The sequence below is a fragment of the Barbus barbus genome (assembly GCF_936440315.1).
Source record: "Barbus barbus genome assembly, chromosome: 9".
NCBI classification, from domain to species: Eukaryota; Metazoa; Chordata; class Actinopteri; order Cypriniformes; family Cyprinidae; genus Barbus; species Barbus barbus.
This window is the reverse complement of record NC_136737.1, coordinates 6,541,920-6,567,160: the sequence shown is the minus strand read 5'-3', so window position 1 is coordinate 6,567,160 and position 25,241 is coordinate 6,541,920. Positions and strand designations below refer to the sequence as shown.

Here is a 25,241-nt window from a genome sequence, read left to right as displayed (position 1 = left end):
GATGGATGCCAGTAAAACTAGGTCTGATTTTCTCATAGTGACTGGAATTTGTGAGTTTGTCACGAAAGGACTGAGTTTATATTCAGACTCTTAACAGTGAAATATTTACACATTCAGACGTGATTTAAAAACTCAACTTCATAAAACGTTCAAAATATGACCATTCACTGAAAAAAAAAAATGATTAATTGAATTTACTAATTTTTTTTAAGGTAAGTGTTTGCAATCAATTTATTTTAGCTACATTTAAATACATTTTTTTACTGAAAGTTAGTCAACTAAATTTGATTATTTAAATGTAGCTAAAATAAATTGATTGCAAACACTTACCTTAAAAAAAATTAGTAAATTCAATTAATCATTTTTTTCAGTGATAACTACTAAATGTTTTCTAACTGTTCAAGACATTCTTTATTATTATTAACAGTGTTATTTAATGTAATATTCGTGTTATTGGTTGATGGTGCTAAGGTTAATTCCTGGTTAAAACACTAGATGGAGGTCTAGCATTACAATATGATGCAGCTTGTAGGATATATATATATATATATATATATATATATATATATACTGTTTATGGATTATTACCAGTAAGTCATAAGGGCATATGTGTGGGATGCTTTTTAATGCACAGTTTTCTATCTGTTGAAATGGTGAGCATTAAGCAATAAGCCACAGTAAACAAACAGCACATTTGAAGCATATGTGGAAATATGAGCAGAAGCTCTAGTGGTCAAATGCTGTAATAGTTTCATTTTTGAGGGTGTTTACATCTGTAGTAGCACATGTAGGAGGACAGGGAGGTAGTAGATAAAACAAACACATAAATATAATTGTCTCTAAATGATCTAAGCTATGACAGAATATTTTAGATGGTAAATAAGGAGGTTATAAGTGTACAGTACAGGAGCATTAGGTGGAAACACATGAAGTTTTTGTGGGAAATAGGGAAAAAAACCCAGATATGAAGCACATGGGGCCGATTCCGGCTGAAATGCGGCTCTGTCGGTTCAATGAGAAGATATTGGACCAGAAGCGACTCTACAAAACAGTTCAGCTGCAGACCAGTTTTTCTCTGTGGGTCGATGTTGAAGATGTTGAAGTCTATGTGTTGCTGTTTGTCTGTTAAATCCCTGTTTAATCCTGAGGAGCGTCTCAAGAGAAATACACTTTCAGCTAAACAAAGGTAAGTTATTTCATCTTCAGTCTTGTGTTGCTTGGTGTTTAAATGTCACAAAGAATATCGTTTTTTTTTGTTTTTTTTTATTGACTCTGGACACCCTGTTTTTTTAGTATCATAAGGTTTTTTAGTTTTTATTGACTCTGGACAACCTGTTTTATTAGTATCATAAGTTTTTTTTTTTTTTTTTATTCTGGACAACTGCATGGGTCCCGCCATGTTCGCGTGACGTCATAAGCACGACATCATGGACTTCCTCGTGGGTTTTAATGCTGCATTAAAGTTTATATATATATATATATATATATATATATATATAATTTATTATTGAACAATCATTAATGTACAAACAACTTGGCAATGTCAAAACATCTTCACATTACAATATACAGAAGAGGTCCATATAAATACAACAGAAAGAGAGAGACAAAAAAATAAATAATACAATAAAATACATAAAACATTGTTTTACATTCTATAATAACATTCTATAATAATAGAAAACAGATGTATTGCATTCTTCTCCTTCATCACCTAAAGGGCTTTTATCTATCAAGGCATTCATCACTAACTATATTAAAATCACCAGTCATAGATATAATAGCAGTTGGATAAATGAGGTTTACAATGGCACTGGAAACATGTCTGTTTTGAATTACATTATTAAAACCATAAACATTGACCATAATAAAATAATGGTCATCCATATTCAAGACACATTAACCAGTGAGCATTATTGCTGAATCTAGATGTTATTAATTTACCAGGTGAATTACAAAACAAAACAGCCACACCTGCTGATCTAGTGGACCCATGATCTAAAAGGATTCTGTCTCCCCGTTGATTTACCCCAAATGTTTCATCCTCTGGTTTGGAATGTGTTTCCTGCAACAAAATAAATTGTGCTTTTTCGCCCTTACAAAACAGAAATAATGACTTTCTCCTAGTGTTCTCTCTTAAGACCCTAGCATTAAGTGAAATGCAAGAAAAATTCATATTATTCATAAACAAATATTAGTAAGTCTAACAAATTATACTTTTGAAAACAAAATTGAGAAACAAAAGCCCAAACAGGCACTGTCCCTTCAAACTGCATTCAATGCAAAAATATCATCCAAACAAAACCTAGAGGCCTTTTCAAGCTTAAATACTTAGGCCATATACCTTGTGTGCTCCTAGGTGATTCTTCGTCCGTACTGACCTCCTCGGTAGTACGCACGCTTTCCTGCATAGCTTCTTTTATCTTTGGCAACAGTGCAGCTCGGGTCTCCCTGTCGGTTTGCAGAGGTCTTCGATGAAGCTGATACGAAGCTCTTTGCAGATCTTTGGTCCTTGGTCATTCTCACAGTGCACCCCGATGTATTATCTGAGTGAACTGAATGATGACATGCCTTGTTTTGTTTTCTTCACATCTACCTATTCGCTGAACCGAGTCCACGATGTAGTTGATGTTCGAGGACTATGATGGGGAGATCTTCACCAGTAACTGAACAACCGCCTCACATATGTCTTCACCTTCATTTTCCTTCAGACCACAGATCAGACACACTCCATCAACTCCGCATTATCTTTCTTTTAAGCCGATACTTTGAGCAATCAAAGACTGTAGCTGAGTTTTGCAGTCCTTGATTTCAGCCGCGCTGAACTCGACTGCCTTGGCTATGTTGGTTAACATGATGGAATTCTTCTGTAGCCGAGTACCGTGTGTCCACCTTATCCGTTAGCTGCTTTATTGCTTCTAAGACTGCATTCATTCCTTCTTTCCCTTTTGACCCCGTATACATCCTTTTAACTGTTGGCGAGTTCTTCACCGGCGAGAAAGGGTCTTTTCCTTTAGTATTCTCGGTGGAAACTTCCATCCTTGTATCATACTCGTGCCGTCAACTGCTTCGGTACAGCGGGATAAAGCAAGATTATTTTCAAGATAGATATAATAAAGATATTATAAAGCAAGATAGTTTTCAGGCTTTTGAAATATGTTACTTCAAAAGGAACACATTATAGCGATTGTCTATAATTATAATTATGAATTATGGAAGAATATGACTGAACTGGACTGGTAGAGGTGAGGCAGTTTGTGCTTGCGTATGCCAGTGAGTTACACTACACAGGGAAATGTCTTGATATTGTTGCTGCTGGTCCAGGAAAGCATTGTTGCAGTCATGTGGTGTAAATCCTGTATGATGGAGAATATCTACAGGTGGTGATATTGTCCTTCAGGTTGTGATAATAGGCTGTAGTCTGTCAGTGTAAATCTTGTATAAACTAGAGGTGTTTAAAAAGAAACAGCATGGCGGGCTTTTTCTTAGCGTCTGTTTCCATATTGACTCGTCGATTCATCGCTCTGTTGAGAAAGTCTTGTGTGTTAACCAGGAACATACTCTGTGTTGAATGAACTTACCCCGGATGTGTTTTTGGAACCAGCAAACATACCAGTAAGCAAGGTTTGGATCAATCAGCTGAGAGTTCAGGTTTTAGCAGATGGTAAGTTGACCTTTCTTTCTGGAATACCCCCCAGGAACACTTAATAGGTGTGCAAACAGATGTTTTGAAGCTGAAATTTGGAGGAAGGTTGATCTTCAGGAACAGAGCACCCCTGCTTTGGAATGTTAAAGGGATAGTTCACCCAGAAATGAAAATTCTGTTACTAATTACTTAACCTCATGTCATTCTAAACCCATAAGACCTTTGTTCTTCGGAACACAAGTTAAGATATTTTTGATGAAATTTGAGAGATTTCTGACCCTGCATGGACAGCAATGCAACTTAAATGTTCCTAGGCCCAGAAACGCAGTAAGGACATCGATTAAATAGTCCATGTGTCATCGGTGATTCAACATTTCAGTTGCATTGCTGTCCATGCAGGGTCAGAAAGCTCTCGAATTTCATCAAAAATATCTTACTTTGTGTTCTGAACAAAGATGAATGAAGGTCTTCGGGGTTCAGAACGACATGAGGGTGAGCAGTAACAAAATTTTGGTGTGAACCGTTCCTTTACGTGAAAGGTCAATGGTTTGTCAAGTCTTATTTTGAACACTAGATGCAGCATTATGCACACTTCCCACTAAATCTGGAGTCAGACTCAGTTCCTGGAGGGAAGCTGTCCAGCAGAGTTTAGCTCCAACCCTAATTAAACACACTTCAACCAGCTAATCGAGGTCTTCAGTATTGCTAGAAACTTCCAGGCAGGTATTTTGGAGATGGTTGGAGACACAATTTGCAGGACAGTGTTCCTTCAGGTGTGTTTGACACTTGCTGTAAATGAAATACCAAAGGGTCAAGGTTTGTCTGGTTAACATGACCAGTTAGCCCCAGCTTAGAGGCTGTAACTACCTCATTATGTGAAAGTGCCTTTATACTTTTACAGTAATTCATTCATTGTATTATTGTAGAGTTAAAGATTTAAAACGTCCTAAAAGAGACTTGTGTCGGAGGAGTTGTAATATAAATAGGTCAGTCACGTGTGACGCTACTCAAAGACAAAAGGCTGTATCAGCTGCATTTGAGACAAATGGAATTGAAGTTGCTGAAAATTGCACTTTTTAGTTGAATTTTGCTTCAGATTTGAGCAAAACTCATCTGTCACAGAATAAAACCCTTGGAACCTTTCCATGTGTCTTTGGATGGCAGCACAGTTATTTTACTGAAAAACGTAGTTTGCATTATAGTACAAATATATAGCATTTCAACTTTTAATTAGTTTCTGCCCAAAGTGATGGGGAAAAAAAAATAAAAATTAGCCACTGAACAAGTGCATGATATTATAAACATTACAATAGAAAATCATTCATTGTATTTATGACAGTAAAATGTCTCGACGATATCGACAGACAAAAGCTTGATACTGTGAATGAATGTTTATTTACATTTACATTTAGTCATTTGGCAGACGCTTTTATCCAAAGCGACTTACAATTGAAAATTTAAGTTTATAAAAAATAAAGGTATGATGTCAAGAAAATATGTGACTTCTGCTTCTCTGGAAATAACTACTGATTAGCAGTTTTTGTATCTGCAGGGTCAGCTTCTTCGTCTTCTCTCACTTCTCATCTTCTCACGCCACATGTCTATTTTCTCATGCAGTGAAAACACACTGCATTGCAAAGAAGACACTGGCAACGTGCCGTCAGACAAGACAGTAGTTTACTTTTCATATGAAACAAAGTCTCAGCTTTCAGAGTATATTATATTTTATATATTTTACAGTAATTTTACTATTTAATGTGAATTTTTACAAACACCAGCACTGATGGGTATTTCATAGTAAAGCTATTCTGTGTAAAGCTTCAGGCAAACTGTGAATATCTAAAATGGAAAAACACTCTTAAACCACATGCTATTGACTCATCAAGACAAACACGCACTGACTTTTACCACAGATGTCCAGTAATAGACTCATGCTTGTGCAGACTCTGTTTGTGTGTCCAACAGATCAAACCACATCTCTGTACAAATGGAAATATATCAGACCACAGCAGGGGCCTGTACCATGATGGTGGCTAAACAAACTCAGGGTTACAGGATTAGTTTTGAGTTGACAAAACCAAACCAGTTCATTCCGGCTTTGTTGGTACCATGAAGCTGATCATCAACTTTCTCTGTCAACTCAGGCTTGATCCTGAGTTAATGGAGCTCGTGCACATGAAAGTGTGACATCAGTAATGAGCAGCCAATCACATGCCTTGAAACTGGGATTCACTTCTTGTGAGAGAGTCAGTGCGATTCACTACCAAAGATTAAAAGATTGAACAATATGAAGAATTTAAACACATTTGCACAGCAAAATGAAACAATCGATCCATTAAAGAGGAAAACTTATCTTACCATATAAGTGCAAGTAAAATTTGTAAAGTTTATAATATTTATAGATATAACAACACTTAAAAATTGAAACTCATATGTAGTCATGTTTACAGCTATTGATTCTAAAACGTATTTATATTGCATATTATCTATGTTTATATTAATTTAAAATAAAAGCTTAATAATTACTATTAAATTAAGCTGTATTGTGTAATGGATTAAGGGTATACTAATTATATAAATAATAAAAAATAATCATGTCTAAAAATCACATGATTTTATCTTTAAAAATGTTTTATGTAGCGTCCTTTAATTTGGAGTAAGAGAAACTGGAGGAGTGGCTTTATTGCGTCAGAGATGTGTCACTTTGCTTGAAGCTGATTGGTCAAATTTCAGATTGAGATCTCTAAACCAGAACATAACCTGCCCCGGAGCAGGTTAGCCGTGCAGCGTAAAATACCATGGCAACGAACACCAATTAAAGCCGAGCTACTTTCATAGTACCTAAAACCCAGGGTTGGCGGAAACTAAGCTGAAACATAGCTGGCTAGCCACCTAATCCGGCTTCATGGTACAGGCCCCTGGTCTTATTTTTCACTTACAAACTGAGCTGCTACAGCCTCAAATTGCCAGGGGTCTTTAAAAGTAGTAGAACAAAAGGGCATATTTACAGAACAACAGTAAAATTGCAAAAGGCCTACTAATATTTATGGCCATCTTAATTTATTGTCTTTCAAATGTTAAACCATCAAGATTGTCCTTTGGTAGAAAACCAAAGTGAGACCATAAAGTTTTGTGGACAACAGATTTATAACTGATGCTGTTGATGGCACCTATTGCATTTTCAAATGCACTTTATAAGTGACTCAAACCAAGTGCACTTGATGATATAGAGTTTGTGTGAAGCAGAATTTACTGGATCATGAACTGTTCGTGTGTTAATGAACTCATGCTTCACTCTAAACACGCAGAATGCCGGACTGTATATTTATATAATTCATTTGCAGCCTTTAAAATTTATGATCACAGCATGTTTTTACACACTCAGCAATGCTGATTTTTACTTGCATTTAGTGCTTGCATGGTTTAATATTAGGTTCACACAACCAGATTTTTTCTTAAGTCCTTTTATTGCAAAGCAGTTTTTTAGCAGAGCATTTTATTCATCTTTATCTGAATGACACACTTCAGTCCACTGGGATCATACAGGGAAGAAATAAAGCAACACTGAAATATATTTTTTCTCACAATAAAAACACACTTTTTAGTGGCAATGTTCTGTTGCTACATGCGGTCATTCTCACCGATCCCAAATATCAACCATAGACTCTTGGTGAAAGTGATCACAGCTGGATCTTGCACTGACTAAAGAAGTCTGATTATCTTCTAGTGGCCACACCTGCATACACCACTTCATCCTCTTTAACATGCTGTAAAAAAAAAGAAAAGAAAAGTTATAATGATAATAATAAAACATTTGAAACCAGTGGCCTGTATCATGAAGCCGGTTTCAGTTTTTACTCCGGTATGTCTGCATTTAGTTTGAGCAAACTGAGTTTTCGGACTCAAGAAGATGGGTTGGTTTTGAGCGGTTTCGTCACCATGGTAACTTATGCTACATGCCTACCCTGCTCCTGATGGATCGCAAACCTAAACCTGACCAATCAGCTGTGAGCAAAGTGACATATATCTGATGCAATGAAGCCACTCCCCCGTATCTCTCGCTCCAAATTAAAGCAGTTTACAGTCAAAGAATTTTAGAGCCAAAATTGCCCGACTTTTGCTGCTGCTTATTTATTTATTTTATATTGTAATTGTATATAATTCATATAATATATTCATATAATTATATGAAGTGGCAATTCATTTTAAGCTTTGTATTTAAATTATATAGATATAAATAAGCTCTCTCTCTCTCTCTCTCTCTCTATATATATATATATATATATATACAACTTTTAAAATTACTAAACATATATTTTCCTTTTGAGCTCTGTCACACTACATATGTATATATACATATGTATATATATATATATATAAATTCAGTTGATTTCTTTGCGTAGTCACATTTTCTTTCTGCTGCCAAACTTGTAAATGCATTTAAATTTATAAAATTTTTAATAAAGACATCTCTTAATCTTCAGCAGAAAAGTGAATTGCTGAATCTCATGAGAAGTGAATCAAACTGGTGCTCTCCACGTTCCCTGTGATTGGTTGTTTGCTGCACGTTTCACTCTTTCAGGTGCAGACGCTACAAACTCTGGTTCAAACTCTGAAGTGACAGAGAATGTTTATATCCAGCTTTGTGAGTCCGCTGATCCTGAGCTAAACCGGGTTGGCTTTATTGGGTTTTGTCAACTCAAAACTTACTCTGTAACTCTGAGTTTGTTCATCTCGCTTCGTGCTACAGGCCACAGAACATTTAATGAGATTGTGTTTTAGGTCAGATATGATACACATAACATCAATACACATAACTTAGATATGGCCAGGAACCAAACACTTAATATAATGCAGTAAGTTCAAATAATAAAAAATATGATCTTATTTGTGTTTTTGAGTAAATACAGCCTTGCTATAAAGCAGGGCATTTGATTTTTGTTGAAGAAGTTTAGAGATTCTGCATTTGTTTTTGGTTTTTGTAGTGTTTCTCAGTTGCTTAAAAATATTTTAAATAAACTATATGGACATAAATAAGGTTCTTAAGTTGTTTATTAAAAATGTTGTACAGTGATGACATCAGCTGACACAGGAAATACTGCATCAGTGGTTCATCTTGAGCACTATATGGAAATATGAACTAATGTTCTTTAAATGAACCTGTTGATCTGTTATTCTTTAGTTGCCATGGTGCAATGAGTGTCTTGAATATGGGATATGAGTAAGTGTTTCTTGACTAATGGCCCTTTAATTTTCATAAATATCTAATATGGTGCTATTTGTGTGTGTTTGTAAAAGGATCTGTCACATCCAAGCACACAACTATAAATCTGACTGCTAAAATCATGCAAAGATGCACAACATTAATTAGCAGTAAATTAACTTACCAATTTCTGTGTGTTTCTTTTGTAGAATGCTGGTTCTGCGTAAGTGATCTCTTCTGCATGTGTCTCAGCTGTTTAAACAAAAATGACAGAAGAATTAAAATCCCAAAACTCAATCTTATCTAGATCTTCTGTAGTTTAATTACATATGTTATTAGCGACCTGCATTTGTTTTGTTCCAGAAGCTGTTGTCAAACATCACAAAAGGAAAATAATAGAATATTGCAACTTATGTTTCACTCAAACTTTAAACAATTTGCATCATAATATTAACCATATTTTATATAAATAAATAATTTAGTAATCAGCCATAGTCTAAAATATTGAACAATTACCTTTTAGTTAATTAAATAAACAATAATTTTGTGTGTTTGTGTTGTACATGATTTAAACTGCAGTTCAACACTACACGCATTTCAAAGATGAAATGGGGGAAGTCATGGCCTAATGGTTAGAGAGCTGGACTTGTAATCCAAAGGTTGCGGGTTCGAGTCCCCGGCCGGCAGGGATTGTAGGTGGGGGGAGTGAATGTCCAGCGCTCTCTCCACCCTCAATACCACGACTGAGGTGCCCTTGAGCAAGGCACCGAACCCCCAACTGCTCCCCGGGCGCCGCAGCATAAATGGCTGCCCACTGCTCCGGGTGTGTGTTCACAGTGTGTGTGTGTTCACTGCTGTGTGTGTGCACGTTGGATGGGTTAAATGCAGAGCACGAATTCCGAGTATGGGCTGAATTCCGAGTATGGGTCACCATACTTGGCTGAATGTCACTTCACTTCACATGTAATTCTTGCTCAAAGCTGTTAAAGTGTTAATGCACTGAAATGTGTTTAATCAAACTCAGATGAACTTAAGTTAAGTGAAATTAAAACTTTAGTAGCTGTTTTTTTGTATGGTGAAATGTAATATTCATTGAAGCTCAAGTGAAACATCAACATAGAAATGTTCATTTGAACACCAGCAGAGAGCTGGATCTTATGGTCATAAAGTGTTGAGTAGGCAAACTTATTGAAATAATTTCTATTTGCATTTCTATGTTTATATCCGGTGTGTTTTCATGCAGTTTTGAATTGTGTTTTGTGTGAGTGAGATGAGTAAAAAGTGCTGACTGGTGCCAATAATATAGATTGTTGCTAAACCCAGTAATTACACACATTGTGGCTTCTTCTTCTTCTTAAAAAAGGGTTATTTGTAATAACACTTGTTTGTACCACTTGCCTTCTTGGTCAGTTTTTCTGTGTTTCCTGCAGATGCAGAAGATCCCAACTGTAGCTACAATCAACAGAGATCCAACAGCAGCAGAGATCAGCACTATCGGGGAGACTGGTTGCGAAGGAGACTGTCCATCTGGTGCTGTAATGACAAAGAAGTGAATGTATCAGTCTGATGTACAACAAAAGGTAGAGATTAGGTCACTAATATCAGTGCTGCTGTACCTGAACATGTGTGACAGAGTTGAGTGATGTCCAGATGTTGAGTCTGGTTGCTGATAGGATTGTTGAGCACACAGCTGTAGGTGTTTTTATCCTGATATTCCACCTCCAGAGGTAGAGAGAGACTGATGCTGAGATCAGACACACTGATGCTGGACAATAAACTGTTTCCTTTGTACCAGGAGAGAGTCACATGACTCATATTCACCACTGAACACAACAATGAACAATACGATGATGATGATGATGATGATGATGATGAAGAACAGTGTGAAGAGTTACTGATGTTAGGAACAGGCAGACGAGCTGGAAAAAAAGCATTAGATTTCTCTTTAGATGCTTAAAAGATTACACTGTTTGAGATTCTAACATGATTAATACGATTATTAATAAGAAGAAAAACATTAAATAGTTTGGAAAAGGAAAATCTGAATTAAATGTGTTTCTCAGATATATTTAGAATGCATATACTTCAAAGCTGTAACAAGTGAAATAAAACCAATATTTAGCTCACCATAGACAGTGAGACTGAAGCTCTTGCTCACACTGTTGGTCTGTAGTTGATAGAGTCCAGTGTGTTCAGTCGTGGTGTTTGTGATGATCAGAGATCCAGTTTGATGATCCAGCTTCAGTCTGTGTCTGAATCTCCCATCAAGAACATCATCATATACAGTCATGCTGCCGGCCATTACACTGATTTTAGCTATTAAAGTGTTTTCAGCTCCAAAACTCCACAGAATCAGATCATCATCCATCATTTCAGTAAAACCAGAGTTTAGAGAGACTGAATCTCCCTCCAGCACTGACACTGACTCCACTGCATCATCACCAAACACACCTGAAGAACAGAGAGTTTTTCACATTAAAAGTTAAATCATTTTATGTTGGTTTAACTAAAAAATAGTTTTTACAATTTAAAAGTGAAATGAAGAACAAACAGAAGAGCAGCACAGACAAATGAACTGAGTAATGGATTAACAGACAGACAAAAATGAGAGAACTGAAATGTAGGAGAGAGAAAAGCACTATTTAGAAAGTTGAGCTCCACGAAACAACAAAATAAATACAAAAAACATGAACTAAATTAGTAAAAATGCACATAAAACATAATTCTAACTTACCGGCCAGATGCCACAAACATAAGTGGATCAAAACAACAACATGAACCATTTTCTTTAAGATACACTACACTGGACATTTCTGATAACAGACTGTTTCGACACGGCAAAAATAGTGTGCATTTGAATCCACCCCTAAAAGGAATTAAGCACTCTTCTGCTGACGCACTCTAGCTGTGATCACATATATTACAGTCACAGTATATTCACCTAGACTTGATTAGGACTTGCTTTGCCTAGAGGCAAAACACATTCTACAACACAGACAGTTAATAAAAGTTTACTGTATCTTTATTTTGATTTATTTTATCTTTAATGTATGTGTGTGTGTGTGTACAGGGTTAAGGTTTATAAATGTGACTAAATGTGTGTTTAGTGCTTTGGCTACAGTAGGTGGTTCCTGTGTGCACCACCGCCGTGCTTTTTACTTCTGCACTTTATATCTTACTCTAGCTTTTGCTGACTCTGAGACGCTTGCTCGGTTTTTCTTCTGCTCTTTTCCTAGCAAATAAATCACTCATCACTAAATGAAAGCCTGGTCAAGGCCTGATTATTTCAGGTGCCAAGTCCATTGTTTTTGAGTTTCTGTGTTACATTTGCTATTATTTTTAAAGGAGCACTGCGTAAGTTCTGAAATTTCTAACAGTTATTGACACCAGTGGCCGTTAGAGGAACTGCAGCCAGTCTCATGCTCGTTCTCGGTGCTCACTAGATAAGGCTTTTTTTTTATTATTGTTTTAAGCTTACGAGGAGTTTCCGTGGGTGTCTGGGTTGTGCTGGTCGCTTCTTTTGCAGATTTTTTACTCTACTATTAAATAAGGAAATTAAAAACACTCTACTGGTCCTCAACTCTGGTGCTTGAGGTCCACTTTCCTGCAGACTTTAGTTCCATCCTTGATCAAATTCACCAGCCTGTAACTCTCTAATTCTGCAGACATTGATTATCTTGTTCAGATGTGATTGATTCGGGTTGGAGATAAAGGTGGAGAACCTCTACAGCGTCTTGTTGTGGCTTCAGATAAGCTGATTGGTCCTGATATACTTTCATTTTCATTTGACCAGAATGCAGTGCACTTTTACTTTAATTTGACTTAAGAAATAACGGCTATAGTCATTTCTTCTGTGTAAATAAGTTACTGTCCTTTATTTTATTATCTGACGTTTTTCCTCTGTAGTAATATCTCTATTCTGAATGTCAGAAACTAAGTGAAGTGACGCATTAAGGGCGGGGTTTCAGCTGAAACAGGAAAAGAAAGAAACAGACTCCATTACAGCAAAGAGAAAGAACAACATTACTACTCTACACATTACCTGCAGTAGTTTATCTCCTAGACTTCAGATGTTAAAAAGATGAGAATCAATATCATTCTGTTCGCTTTTCTCGTTGATGGTAAGATATTAATTTCTGTCTGTATTTTCAACCCTTTACGTTTTCCGCGATGAAAAGGCACATTTTCAACTCATCAACATTTCAAAATCCTGATTTTTATTCTATTTTATTTGTTTTAATCATTAGTATAATGTATAAATAAAATGATTTTGCTCGTTAGTCTATATAAATCCTCTTTATATATCGTGGATGGTAATTGTTTGTGTTGGGCTGTAATGGCGGACGAAAGTTTCTTTAAAACGCGTGTGATCGCTTAACTTTTATTAAAGCTATATCTACTTATATTTATGGTATAACTAATTGTGAATTTGTCTGTAATATGCTCGATAAAATGCACCATGAATATAATTAAAATAGTTTTGTACAATAATGTAGGCTGTATTAAAATAGGCTACACTACACATAAATACAGCAAAAACATTTAATTTTAAAACGAGCACTATAGGCAAAACCATTATTATTTATTTGTTTGTTTTCAGATACTGGTCAATTTGAGACTTGAGGCTTGCTTCTATACCTTGTCTTGTTATTACACCTAGGCCTATACATCAATACATCTATTTGCATGGCCAAAGCTATGTATTTGAATGCATCACATTATTGTGCGGTGTGAGATCACTTCATTTATAACTTGCACTATATGGTGATGTAGAAGGATTACATGACTGTGAAATGAGAAGCACCACGGATGATAATTCTGCTCTGCCTTCTTCTTATTTTGTCTTTACTTTTGTTTGTAACGCCAAGAAAGAGTTAATCTCTCATGTATGAGAGGAGCGCGTTTTCGAGTACCAACCATTAAAATGTGTGGGACACCAACTTTTCGTTTTCCATCTCTTTCATTTCGTGGATTTTAAGAGTTATCCGGGTCAGAGCGTTACAACACACACACACACACACACACACTAGTAACTGCTAATTTGTGTTTGCAGGTGTGTTTGGTGATACAGAAGCAGTGAAGTCAGTATCAGTGATGGAGGGAAATCCTGTCATTCTAAACACTGATGTTACCAAACGATATGAAGAGACAATGCGGTGGTATTTTAATGGCATTCGTATCGCTCTGATCGATGGAGAATCCAGTAAGAGCTGTTTATATGTTGGTGAAGGTGGGATATTTAGAGACAGACTGGAGGTGGACTATAAGACTGGATCTCTGAACATCACAAACATCAGACATGAACATGCTGGACGTTATGAAGCAGAACACATCAGAAGCAACAGTTCAGGCAAAAGTGAACACTTCAAACCCAGGAAGTGTGACAGCACAAAAATCAGCAAAAAAAACAGTAACTCTCAATACATCATAAAATCATTCAGTCTGACTGTCATTGGTGAGTCATTTAATGTCATTTACTCAGAAATAATAGATTTTTCATTTTAGTCTGACCATGATCTTCAGACCTGTTTATAGTCTTTTCTTCTGTGTTATTGTTCATCTACATAACCTGTTACTGCAAAAACTGGTTTCTTGCAGAAGAAAATAATGTAAAAAGAAATCAGTTTTCATTTCCATGCTGTTAGTTTAATTGCAACATTGAATAAAAAAGGAATGTTTTTCAAATCTGTTCAAGAATAAGATGACTCTCTTTGATCATAGTGAGGCAAATATTCTGTGAATACTTCATACAATATTATTCTAAATACAATATAAATAATTGGTCATTTAAGACCCTTTTCTGAATGCTTAACAGTCTTAATTATAAAAGATCACTCTGACTAGATGTGTTTCTTTATCTTTATCAGCTGATACACTGCAGGAAGTTTGTTCCCTGTTTTTACAGAATCACTTATTTCTTTTATATCGATTCTGGTGTTCTTTGTGTTTCATTTTTATTTTCTTGTGTTTTCCAGCTTCTGATTCTGGCAAAAACAAGAATGAAGGTGTGTCATCAATCATATTACTGTTATTATTATTCATACATTTTATATTATACATTTAATTATGCAATGCAAGTTTATTTATATAACACATTTCTTACACAAGGTAATTCAAAGTGCTCTGCAGCTTAATTGTAATCAAAAATAGGTTAATGCTTAAAAAAAACACAGGAAATATTTAAAAAAAAAAAAGTTGAATTGAAAACCTTTTACATTAAAATGAATACGAGGGACCAAAAAGGACAAGAGGCTTAATATAAACAGTGCAGTACAGAAACCATGCTCAATCAGGGAATGCACAGGTAAAAAAGATGCATTTTCAATCTGGACCTATGAGTAGCTGCTTAGAAGCACATCTGACTTCCTCTGGAAGCTGGATCCATCTCATCATGTTTTAAATTTAAAAACTATCTATAATATGAAATAATCTCTGTATGTTAATAGATAAGTTTTTGACATCTACACATTGGACCTGTAAAGCTATCCAGAGAATATATAGCCTATACAGTGAATATGGCATAAACACACAGATTTACTCATACTAATGACAGTCTGTATTTACCTGTTCCAGGTTCAGGTCTGTCTACAGCTGCTCTAGCAGGAATTATTGTTGGTGTTGTTCTGCTGGTGGTTGCGGCTGTTGTTGTTCGTAGGAAGATCATTGACCACTTCATCTTAAGAAATGGCAAGTATCATCTACAAATACTGTAGTGAGAGAACCTTTTCATTTTGCAAAATTAGTGTTTAATAGTGTTTGATGATTTTTCAAAACAGTGGAAGAAATACAGAAAAGAGAAGAACAAGTATTTAATGATGAGGTAAGATACTGCACTACTGTATTGTCTTTATAGATTTATGCTTGATTTCACCTGCACTGACAAAGTCATCCCAATAAGATTAATTATCTGATTGATGATAGATGTGCTGATTTTCAGAGTTTCTGTGTCTGTAAATGGCATTGTTCATTTCTCTCTTCTTTCTGTCAGTCTTTCTTACAGACTCAGAATGAAAGAAGTCTCATGAGCCGAGAGGATCGCAACAGCTTTGGGCAAAAAAAGCTCTTCTAAAAAATACATAATAGGAAAATGAGATTGTTTTGATCTGAAACATTGAAATGATTTGCAGGCCTCATTAATGATAAAGCACTCAGTGTTACCTGTTATGAAAATATTAAAACACCTGTTACTGGAAACATAGAGAATATTAACTGAGTGATACTCACAGTCATATTGTCTTTCTTGTTGTTAAAGGGATAGTTCACCCAAAAATGAAAATGATGTCATCATTTAGTCACCCTCAAGTAGTTCCAAACCTGTATGAATGTCTTTGTTCTGCTGAACACAAAGGAAGATATTCTGAAGAATGTGGCAAACAGAGCAGTTCTGGGGCACCATTGACTTCCATAGTATTTTATTCCCCCTAACTTTCTTCAAAATATCTTCCTTTGTGTTCAGCAGAACAAAGACATTCATACAGGTTTGGAACTACTTGAGGGTGACTAAATGATGACACCATTTTCATTTTTGAGTGAACTTAAATCTTAAATTTTTATTTTTTTAATCTTTTCATTTTAGATCATCGACACACTATTTTCCATTTTTTGATATTGTGCGGTTGCTTTGACACAATTTACATTGTTAAAAGCGCTATATAAATAAAGGTGACTTGACTTGACCTTTAATTTCAGAATTTAAATTTCCTGTAAATAATTGTCAAAGGAAAGTCCTTGCAAGTTCATGTAATATTTTTAACAGAACATCTGCAGTTATAGTTCATGTAATAAGTACTTTTTGGTTTATGTTTATTACTTTTAAACGGTCAGTGAATGTTGTGGCAAATATCTTTGTACCTTATGTAATCTTCATTTTCTATATAAGGAAAAGGGCTTTGTATTATTCTGTATGTAAACTTGTACATGTGAAGTTTCAGTTTCAATAAAGTTTGTACTGTTGTGATTCATATTTGAGATATTACTGTTTTAGTAAAATCCTTATAGAAAAAAATAAATATAAATATTTACAGAACTAAGGCTACTGAAACTGTTTCTATTGCACTTATATTGCCTCATAAACTTTACACTTGGTTTTTAAATGAACTGTTTAATGCTACAGATGTTTAAGTAAAGTAAAGTAAAGTTTGGTTATATTCAACCATAATTTAAATCTGATTCTGATGTTTGATTAATTCTGGTTATTTTATTATGGCATCCCTGCAGTTATAATATAGGCCTATGTATGATTCATATGTATATCAGTTCGGTAGGAAAATATTCAGTTTCAGTTCATTTATTGGTGTGACAAATATTACATTTGTATTTTCATGGTTGCTGCAAACAATTATAAAACAAAATGAAAATAACATTACATTAATAAAAAATTTACGAAAACCGTGTAAATAAAGAAATGTACAAATGCACACTTGCATAGTATTAAAGAAAATGAAAGATGAAAGAATGTTGATTGTTTTGGCCTCCAGGGGCTCGTTCTTCGTACGTCGCTAACTCAGTTAGCTGGATTTGATTGTTGACGATTTGGCATGATCTTGGATCGTTTGGTTCTTCGACGCTCATCCTGGACTTGCTGTCATAGCAACAGGTGCGCAAGCTTAAACCTGCTCGGGAGCAGGCTTATTTCATGTAAACAGGATTAGATCGCGGCTTTATAAGCGGAGGAGATGCGGAGAACTTGGCCAAAAGTGCTGTCTGTCGTGCCATTCGTTAAGTTTACCTGGCGCTAAAGCAGTTTTTAGTTGTTTTTGTAGTCTTTCCAAGCCACTTAAGACCCCAAGTTGTAAAACAGAGCTATTTCGCAATTGCAGGTACATTCTACTTGTTAATGAAGATCGTATGAATATGACCACACTAGTAAATATAAATCGATTGTCCCCCAGGCTTCCCTAATGTGATTGGTGCCATAGACTGCACACACATTCATATCAAGGCCCCACCAGGCCCCAATGAAGGGGATTTTGTGAACCGAAAGGGGGTTCACAGTATAAATGTGCAGGTGAGTTACTATCACTATTCTTAATATTTTATATTGGTAATATATACAAATGTATTCCATAAGTATGCAGTTGATTGACTACAATGTCTTAGATGGTGTGTGACTCTGTGTCATATCACAAATGTGGAAGCCAAATGGCCAGGATCTGTGCATGACTCAAGAATTTTCAGAGAGTCACAGTTATGCACATTATTTGAACGTGGTAAGGATATTAATGTCATGCTCACTGTATTACACACACACACACACACTTATTGTGGGCCTAACAGAACTGCATTTTACCATTGTACAGGTGATTACGATGGGATCCTGGTTGGAGACAGGGGCTATGCCTGTAGGCAGTATTTTATGACTCCATTCCCTGACCCCAACCCTGGACCACAAACCAGTTACAATGCAGCTCTAGCCAGGACAAGGGCACGCATTGAAATGACCTTTGGGCAATTAAAGGGAAGATTTCAGTGTCTGAAAAGTCTGAGGGTTGCACCTGACAGGGCATGCGACATTGTCGCATGTGCTGTATTACACAACATTGCCACCATTAGAAAGGAGAGGACCCCTGTGGTGGAAGTGCAGCCTGATGATGACCTCCAGCCAGTGCACTTGGATCAACCTAGTGGCAGAGCTGCACGGGACAGGATTGTGGAACACCATTTTTGAGAATAATTAAGACAAATAAAAAAAAGACAAGGCAAATATGGATTCAATGACTTTTATTAGTTGTTCTTTGAGAAAAACAAAAACAAATTAGGGTCATCTTTTGCCTGCAAAGAGATATTGTTATGCAAGGTCAACAGTAGTGCTCTGAAATGTGAAATGTTTTAGTACTTACTCTGAAGTTCCTTTTGCAGCAACTATTTCTAGAGCAATTTTCTTCTTCATTAGCTCTTGTAGCTCCATTTCTCCCCTCAGTTTTTGTTTTTTTAAATGCAAATATTCAACCTTTTGCTGTAGGCTACGTTTATAGAGGGAACGGATGTCACCCTGTGCCATTTGCAGAGAAAATAAATTAGACAACGCATACAAAAAAAAAAAAAAAAAACTGAAAGTAAAAAAACAATGCAACACTGTCCACCTCTGTATCAGTTCTCTGTGCAGACTCCCTCTCTGCAGGCCTCTGTGCAGACTCCTGCAACTCATATTGCGGTCAAAAATATAAAGGACATTAGTTGATAAGTTTATAGGGTATAAGTATTATATAGTGCATTTTTATGTGTAGTTATGCACTTACAGGTACTTCCTCCAAAGGACACTCATCCGAGAGGGTCTCTTCACTGTCCTGTGCAATGAAAATAAATGGTATGACAAAGTGATACGGTGTCTCCACTATTGATATTGATTTCACTATTGAGAAAAAAAAAAAAATAAATAAAAAAAAAGGACAAGTCCACTTACTGCACATGCTTCAGCCACCACTTGCATGGGAACAGGTAAAAGTGTGGGTGTGTTATGTAAAACTGCACAGAAATAAAGAAAAAAAAAAAATTCATTACAATGAGGTACACAGGAAAAGAAACATAGAAACTTTAGTCCCCCCCCCCCCCCCCCCCCCATTTACTCAAAGTAGGTTTAACTGCCTTCCTTTCATGTCAATGCAATTCAGCACTACTCAAGATTTACCAGTTGAAGGGTGTAGCTGACATTTGGATTACACCAAATGCAAGGTAGCTACCAATTATTTTACAGTAGCCTATACAAAGTGAATTAAAAACCTCTTTACCAGTAATGAAGGTGCTGCTGCTACTGCTTCCTGGCTGTGGGTCTAAGGAAGAGCTGCTCCCAGGGATGCCCTGAACATTGGGTCGGTTCACATTTAACTCAAGGGCCAGCTCTTCTGCCGGGGTGTGACGTGGGGGTGCAGGACCACCGCCTGTTTTTTTTTTGCTCTGCCTTTTTCCTAGTTGCTGATATAAACAAGCACATCATTTCACAGTCGTTTAAAACAAAAACAAAAAAAGACTAAGAACAACATATGTAGTTAATTACCATTTTGTAGAATATTCTTGTATTTCACCTTTACTTGTTCCCAATTTCTAGTGGGTCCTGTGGAGGCTCTAATATGAAAGATTAAAGTATGAAATTGTTTAATGTACACTGTCATAACTGATTGAAAACCTCTAACACAATCACTACTTACGCATTTAATTTGTCTGCAACTTTTTGCCAGCCCTCTCTCCTGGCTTTTGCAGCCTTTGAGGTGTTCCCTGTCGTTTTTATTAAATTTTGGAACTCCCCATAGCCCTCCATCAAGAGTTCTTGTTCTGCCGCAGAGAAAAAGTGGGCGCGCTCTTTGGCCATTGTGGGCAACCAATAACAGCGTTGCTGATCAGTGTTTCTACTATCGATACATATCCCCTTTTAAACCAGCGCATGAACGCGCAGTTATCTCAGATAACTCAATCCAGCGATACTAATCATCAACAACAGGTGTGTTCGAAGAACCCAATTAGCCGGATCATGATTAGCACGATGAAATCATCTCGGATGTCTCATTTGATCTCGGATGTTTTAAGCAACGTACGAAGAACGAGCCCCAGGTCAGTATGTTGTTGACTTAAATAGTAATAAGAGGAATGTGCAAAAATAATGTGCAAAAAGTTGTACAGGGTATTTGAATAGCAGCAAAATGAGGTAGAGAAAAATTATGAATAGCTTATTGATATATGATATTTACATGGAGAAAAAGTATGAATAGCTTATTGATATGGTGATATTTACATGGAGTCAAGTGATGTTATGACACAGAGTTAGAGTTTAGGAGTCTGATGGCCTGGGGAAAGAAGCTCCTCCTGAGTCTCTCAGTTTTTGCCATCAGGCTACGGAAGCGCTTACCAGATGGAAGCAAAGTGAATAGATGGTTACCAGGGTGATTTGGGTCCTTGAAGATTTTAACAGCTCTGTTTTTGCAGCGTTTGAGGTAGATGTCCTGCAGAGAGGGGAGCGCAGACCCTGAGATGCCCTCAGCTAAGCGCACAACTCTCTGTAGTGCTTTGCAGTCCTGATTGGAGCTGTTTCCATACCACACTGAGATGCAGAGTCAATACACTTTCTATGGTCCCTGAATAGAAAGTTTTCAGGATTGCTGGTGAGACCCTGAATTTCCTCAGCTGTCGCAGATGGTACAGTCTTTGCCTGGCTTTCTTGACCTGTGATTGGATGTGTGTAGTCCAAGTCAGGTTCTCTGAGATGTTTACGCCAAGGTACTTGAAGCTACTCACCCTCTCCACAGGGGTCCCACTGATCATGGAAGGAGAGTAGGGCTGCTGCTGTCTCTTCCTAAAGTCCATGATCAGCTCTTTAGTTTTGCTCACATTCAGAGAGAGACAGTTGTCCTGGCACCATGATGTGAGTCTCTCTACCTCATCCAAGTATGCGGTCTCATCGTTGTTGGAGATGAGGCCCAGAACCACAGTATCATCAGCGAATTTGACAATAGATGTGGAGCTGTGAGAGGACACGCAGTCATGCGTGTAGAGAGAGTAGAGCAGGGGACTCAGGACACAGCCCTGTGGGGCTCCTATGTTCAGAGTGATGGAGTTTGAGGTGAACTGGCCAACTTTCACCACTTGAGGTCTGCCGGTGAGGAAGTCTTGAATCCAGTCACAGAGTGAGGAGTTTAGGCCGAGGTCTGTGAGTTTAGATGCCAGCTTGATGGGGACTATAGTGTTGAAAGCTGAGCTATAGTCAATGAATAGCAGCCTTACATAATTCCCATTGTTGCTGTCCAAGTGTGTGAGGGAAGAGTGGAGAACGTGAGAAATGGCATCGTCCGTGGATCTATTTGGGGGATAGGCTGAACTGAAGAGGGTCCAAAGTATCAGGTCTGGAGGAGCAAATGTGGCTCTTTACAAGTCTCTCAAAAACCTTCATGACTATAGATGTGAGGGCAACTGGGCGATAGTCATTCAGGCAAGAGGGTTTATTGTTCTTTGGCACAGGGATAATAATGGATTTTTTGAATGAAGTGGGAACCACGGAGGTAGCAAGGGACTCATTAAAAATGGAAGTGAACAAACCAGCGAGCTGATCGGCGCAGGACCTCAGAACACGGCTGGTTATCCCATCAGGTCCGGCTGCTTTCCTGACGTTCACTCTCTTTAGCGCCCTCCGAACCTCATCCTCCGACACGGTGATTACAGGATCGTCGTTGCTCTGCCTGTTGCTTCCTGACGCGCTGGTCGGCAGAAACGCGCCGCCGCCGTTGCCATCGAAGCGGCCGTAGAAGATGTTTAACTCGTCGGCCAGCAACGGATCTGCTCTCACCTCCGCGGAGGATTTGTTTCCGAAGTCACAGATGGTCCTCAGTCCTTGCCACATCCGTCAAGAGTCGTTGAGCTGGAAATGAGACTCAATTCTCTCTCTGTATCTGTGTTTGGTGGCTCTTACTGCGCGTCGTAGAGCATAGCACGATGCTTTGTACTCGCTCGTATTCCCAGACAGAAGAACCTCATTGTAAGCGGCAGTGCGTGTGTTAACCGCGGCACGGATTGTTCTGTCCACCCACGGTTTCTGATTGGAGAATGTCCTTATCGTTATTGTTTCTGTAGCTTGCTCGGTTAGCGTGTTTACGAAGCTTAATGCTACATCCGTGAACTCGCTGACGTCAGAAGAACTCGCCCGGAACATGTCCCAGTCGACGTCATCAAGCGCCGCCTGCAGCATAGTCTCTGAGTGGGAGGACCAGCGCGTCACTACTCTCTGCACCGGAGGTTCCTGAACGAGCCTTTGTTTGTATCCCGGTGTTAGAAAAATGGTGGCATGGTCCGATTTGCCAAAAGCCGGTAGTGAGCGGGCTTTGTAGGCATCCTTGAACTGAGTGTAGCAATGATCCAGTGTGTTCGGTCCTCTAGTTGGACAGGATACATGTTGATGGAAGTTCGGCATGACCTGTCTGAGGTTGGCTTTGTTAAAGTCCCCCGCGATGATGAAGGCAGCGTCAGGATGTTTGTTAATGTAACCGCTGAGCACATCGTGAAGTTTAGACAAAGCCAAGCCGGTGTCCGCCTGTGGTGGAATGTACACAGCAGTAACAATGATCGATGAAAACTCCCGGGGCAGATAAAATGGGCGGCAAATAATGGAAAGATGTTCCAGATGAGGCGAGCAGGAACGCGACAGAAGGGAGATATTCCTGGGATCACACCATTTCTTGTTGATCATGAAACACACTCCTCCACCCCTGGATTTACCAGCCTCTGCTGTTCTGTCCGTCCGAAAAACAGAGATGTTATCACTTGGCATTACAGCAGTGTCCGGGACCGAGGACGAAAGCCACGTTTCGGACAAACAAAGGATGTTACAGTCCCTAATGTCCCGTTGGAAACTAATCCTGGCTCTAAGATCGTCCATCTTATTCTCCAAGGATTGGACATTAGCGAGGAGAATGCTTGGAAGAGGAGGACTGTGAGCCCTTTTCCTGAGTCTGACTCGAATTCCAGCGCGCTTCCCGTGGTGTTTCTTGATCATGTCGCCTCGGGGGGTTATTGTTCGTCTCCGCGTTCCGAAGAATCTCCAGAGGCCACGCAGGATTCGTGGATAAAGTGTCCTGAAGCAGGTTGGTGTAGCGGTTTCCAATGTCCAAAAGTGTTTCTATGTTGTAGGTGATCAGTGCCGACGTGAAATGTGTAAAAAGAGAAAGTAAAAGTAAGTAAAAAAGTAAGTTAAAGCAAAATCTCAGTGGAGCGACCCGAACGGCGTCCGAACACAGCGGCGCCATCTTGGAAAATCATGTACAATTATTCATTCAGCACAATAGACTTGCATGCAGTGGACACTGCACAATCCCATATGCATTGCTTCTGAGTAAATTCCACAGAGCTCGCCTCGCTTGCCCTTCCTAACATAACCTGGTGGGTACACAAGAAGCACAATGAGCATTAGGGTTAAACCGAATTTAAAACATTCTCCCCATGCCATCCAAGATATGCAGGACTTTATTCTCTTGTTGAACATGTACAAACATTTCAAGAATAATTTCTCAGCTCTGTAGGTCTATGCTATGCAAGTTAATGGTGTCCAGAAATTTTAAGTGACGACATTAGGCCAAGTAAATTAGACTTTATTACTATTTTTATATGAAGTATTCATTTTAAAGACCACTAGATAAAATGATAGTTTATTCGTCATTAATGTACACAAAACTGATTATTGATTATTATTAGTATTAAATAAAAAAAGGTTATTTAAACTATGTTTTAAATATATTACATTGTGGATTACGAGGTTAGGAGATGTGTTCTAATACTTTTGAAAATGTACCTTATTATTTAGAAAATTACACTGTAAAAAGTGAACAGTTGGATCAACTTTAAAAAAAATACTTCAATTGGTAACATCTAATAAAAAAAAATTTCAACTTAATTTATTACCTTTATTTGTAATAAGTTAAGTTGAAAAAAAAACAAGCATTTTTTTAGGTGTTGCCAATTGAAGTATTTTAAAAAAAGTATTTAAAGTTGATCCAACTGTTCACTTTTTACAGTGTATCTATCATAGACTGTATAAAAACAGCTATCTATTTACAAACGTTTAAGACATCTACACTTTATAAATCAGTGCAGTCCAAAATGTAAAAAAAATACATTACGGTAACACTTTCTATGAAGCCCATATTTATAATACATTATTGTATGGTATCCATAACTTGGAGAGCCATTTTGTTGTATGTAGAAATAAACAAAGATATTGTCAGTCAGGCACATTACAGAGTGTAAGCTGTGTGTGGTACTAAGAAAACGTTGTACAAAAGACACCAAGAAAATGCACTTTTCACAGCTTGTGATACTTTTTACAAAAAAAAAAAAAATGTACATCACGCTCACCTCTTCCACTCATCCACCGTGCAGCAGCTGAAAGTCATCTTCTTCGTTTATTTGACGGATCGCAAAAACAATTGCACACTACCGCCACCAGGAGTGTGAACCGATACTACAACCTACACATTAAGCAAACCAATCAAAATCTTCTGTTGGTTTGTACAGCCCACTTGCAGCTTAAGTCCCGCCCACCTGCGGCCGGCACCGCTGGCTCCGACCTCCGTTTATACCCATCCCATCTCTCTAATTCTGCAGACATTGATTATCTTGTTCAGATGTGATTGATTCGGGTTGGAGATTAAGGTGGAGAACCTCTCCAGCTCTACAGCGTCTTGTTGGGGCTTCAGATCAGCTGATTGGTCCTGATATACTTTCATTTTCATTTGACCAGAATGCAGTGCACTTTTACTTTAATTTGACTTAAGAAATAACGGCTATAGTCATTGCTTCTGTGTAAATAAGTTACTGTCCTTTATTTTATTATCTGACGTTTTTCCTCTGTAGTAATATCTCTATTCTGAATGTCAGAAACTAAGTGAAGTGACGCATTAAGGGCGGGGTTTCAGCTGA

At 37.6% G+C, this 25,241-nt stretch overlaps 1 protein-coding gene and 1 long non-coding RNA gene across 4 annotated transcripts in view; one reads left to right on the top strand and one right to left on the bottom strand.

Moving 5' to 3' along the window:
• The first annotated feature begins 742 nt into the window (after window positions 1-742).
• On the top strand, window positions 743-25,241 carry LOC306874976. Its single transcript, XR_013784678.1, has 5 exons — window positions 743-1,245; window positions 10,260-11,330; window positions 11,384-11,897; window positions 12,293-12,562; window positions 24,975-25,241. It is a non-coding gene; the product is annotated as an uncharacterized lncRNA (long non-coding RNA).
• LOC306874925 (natural killer cell receptor 2B4-like) overlaps window positions 6,720-25,241 on the bottom strand; it is a 63,299-nt gene continuing 44,777 nt past the window's right edge. Inside the window, exons 1-6 of one of the 3 annotated variants that reach the window (XM_079425258.1) lie at window positions 11,584-11,722; window positions 10,977-11,300; window positions 10,466-10,768; window positions 10,248-10,352; window positions 9,034-9,101; window positions 6,720-7,413 (exon numbers count right to left, since the gene is read on the bottom strand). In XM_079425258.1, coding sequence (XP_079281384.1) covers window positions 7,363-7,413; window positions 9,034-9,101; window positions 10,248-10,352; window positions 10,466-10,768; window positions 10,977-11,300; window positions 11,584-11,632 — 900 coding nt within the window. In that variant the 5' untranslated portion in view covers window positions 11,633-11,722 and the 3' untranslated portion in view covers window positions 6,720-7,362. Of the gene's footprint in view, window positions 7,414-9,033; window positions 9,102-10,247; window positions 10,383-10,465; window positions 10,769-10,976; window positions 11,301-11,583; window positions 11,723-24,901; window positions 25,034-25,241 lie in introns of those variants that run through there. The other 2 variants (XM_079425259.1, XM_079425257.1) reach the window with 2 other exon arrangements.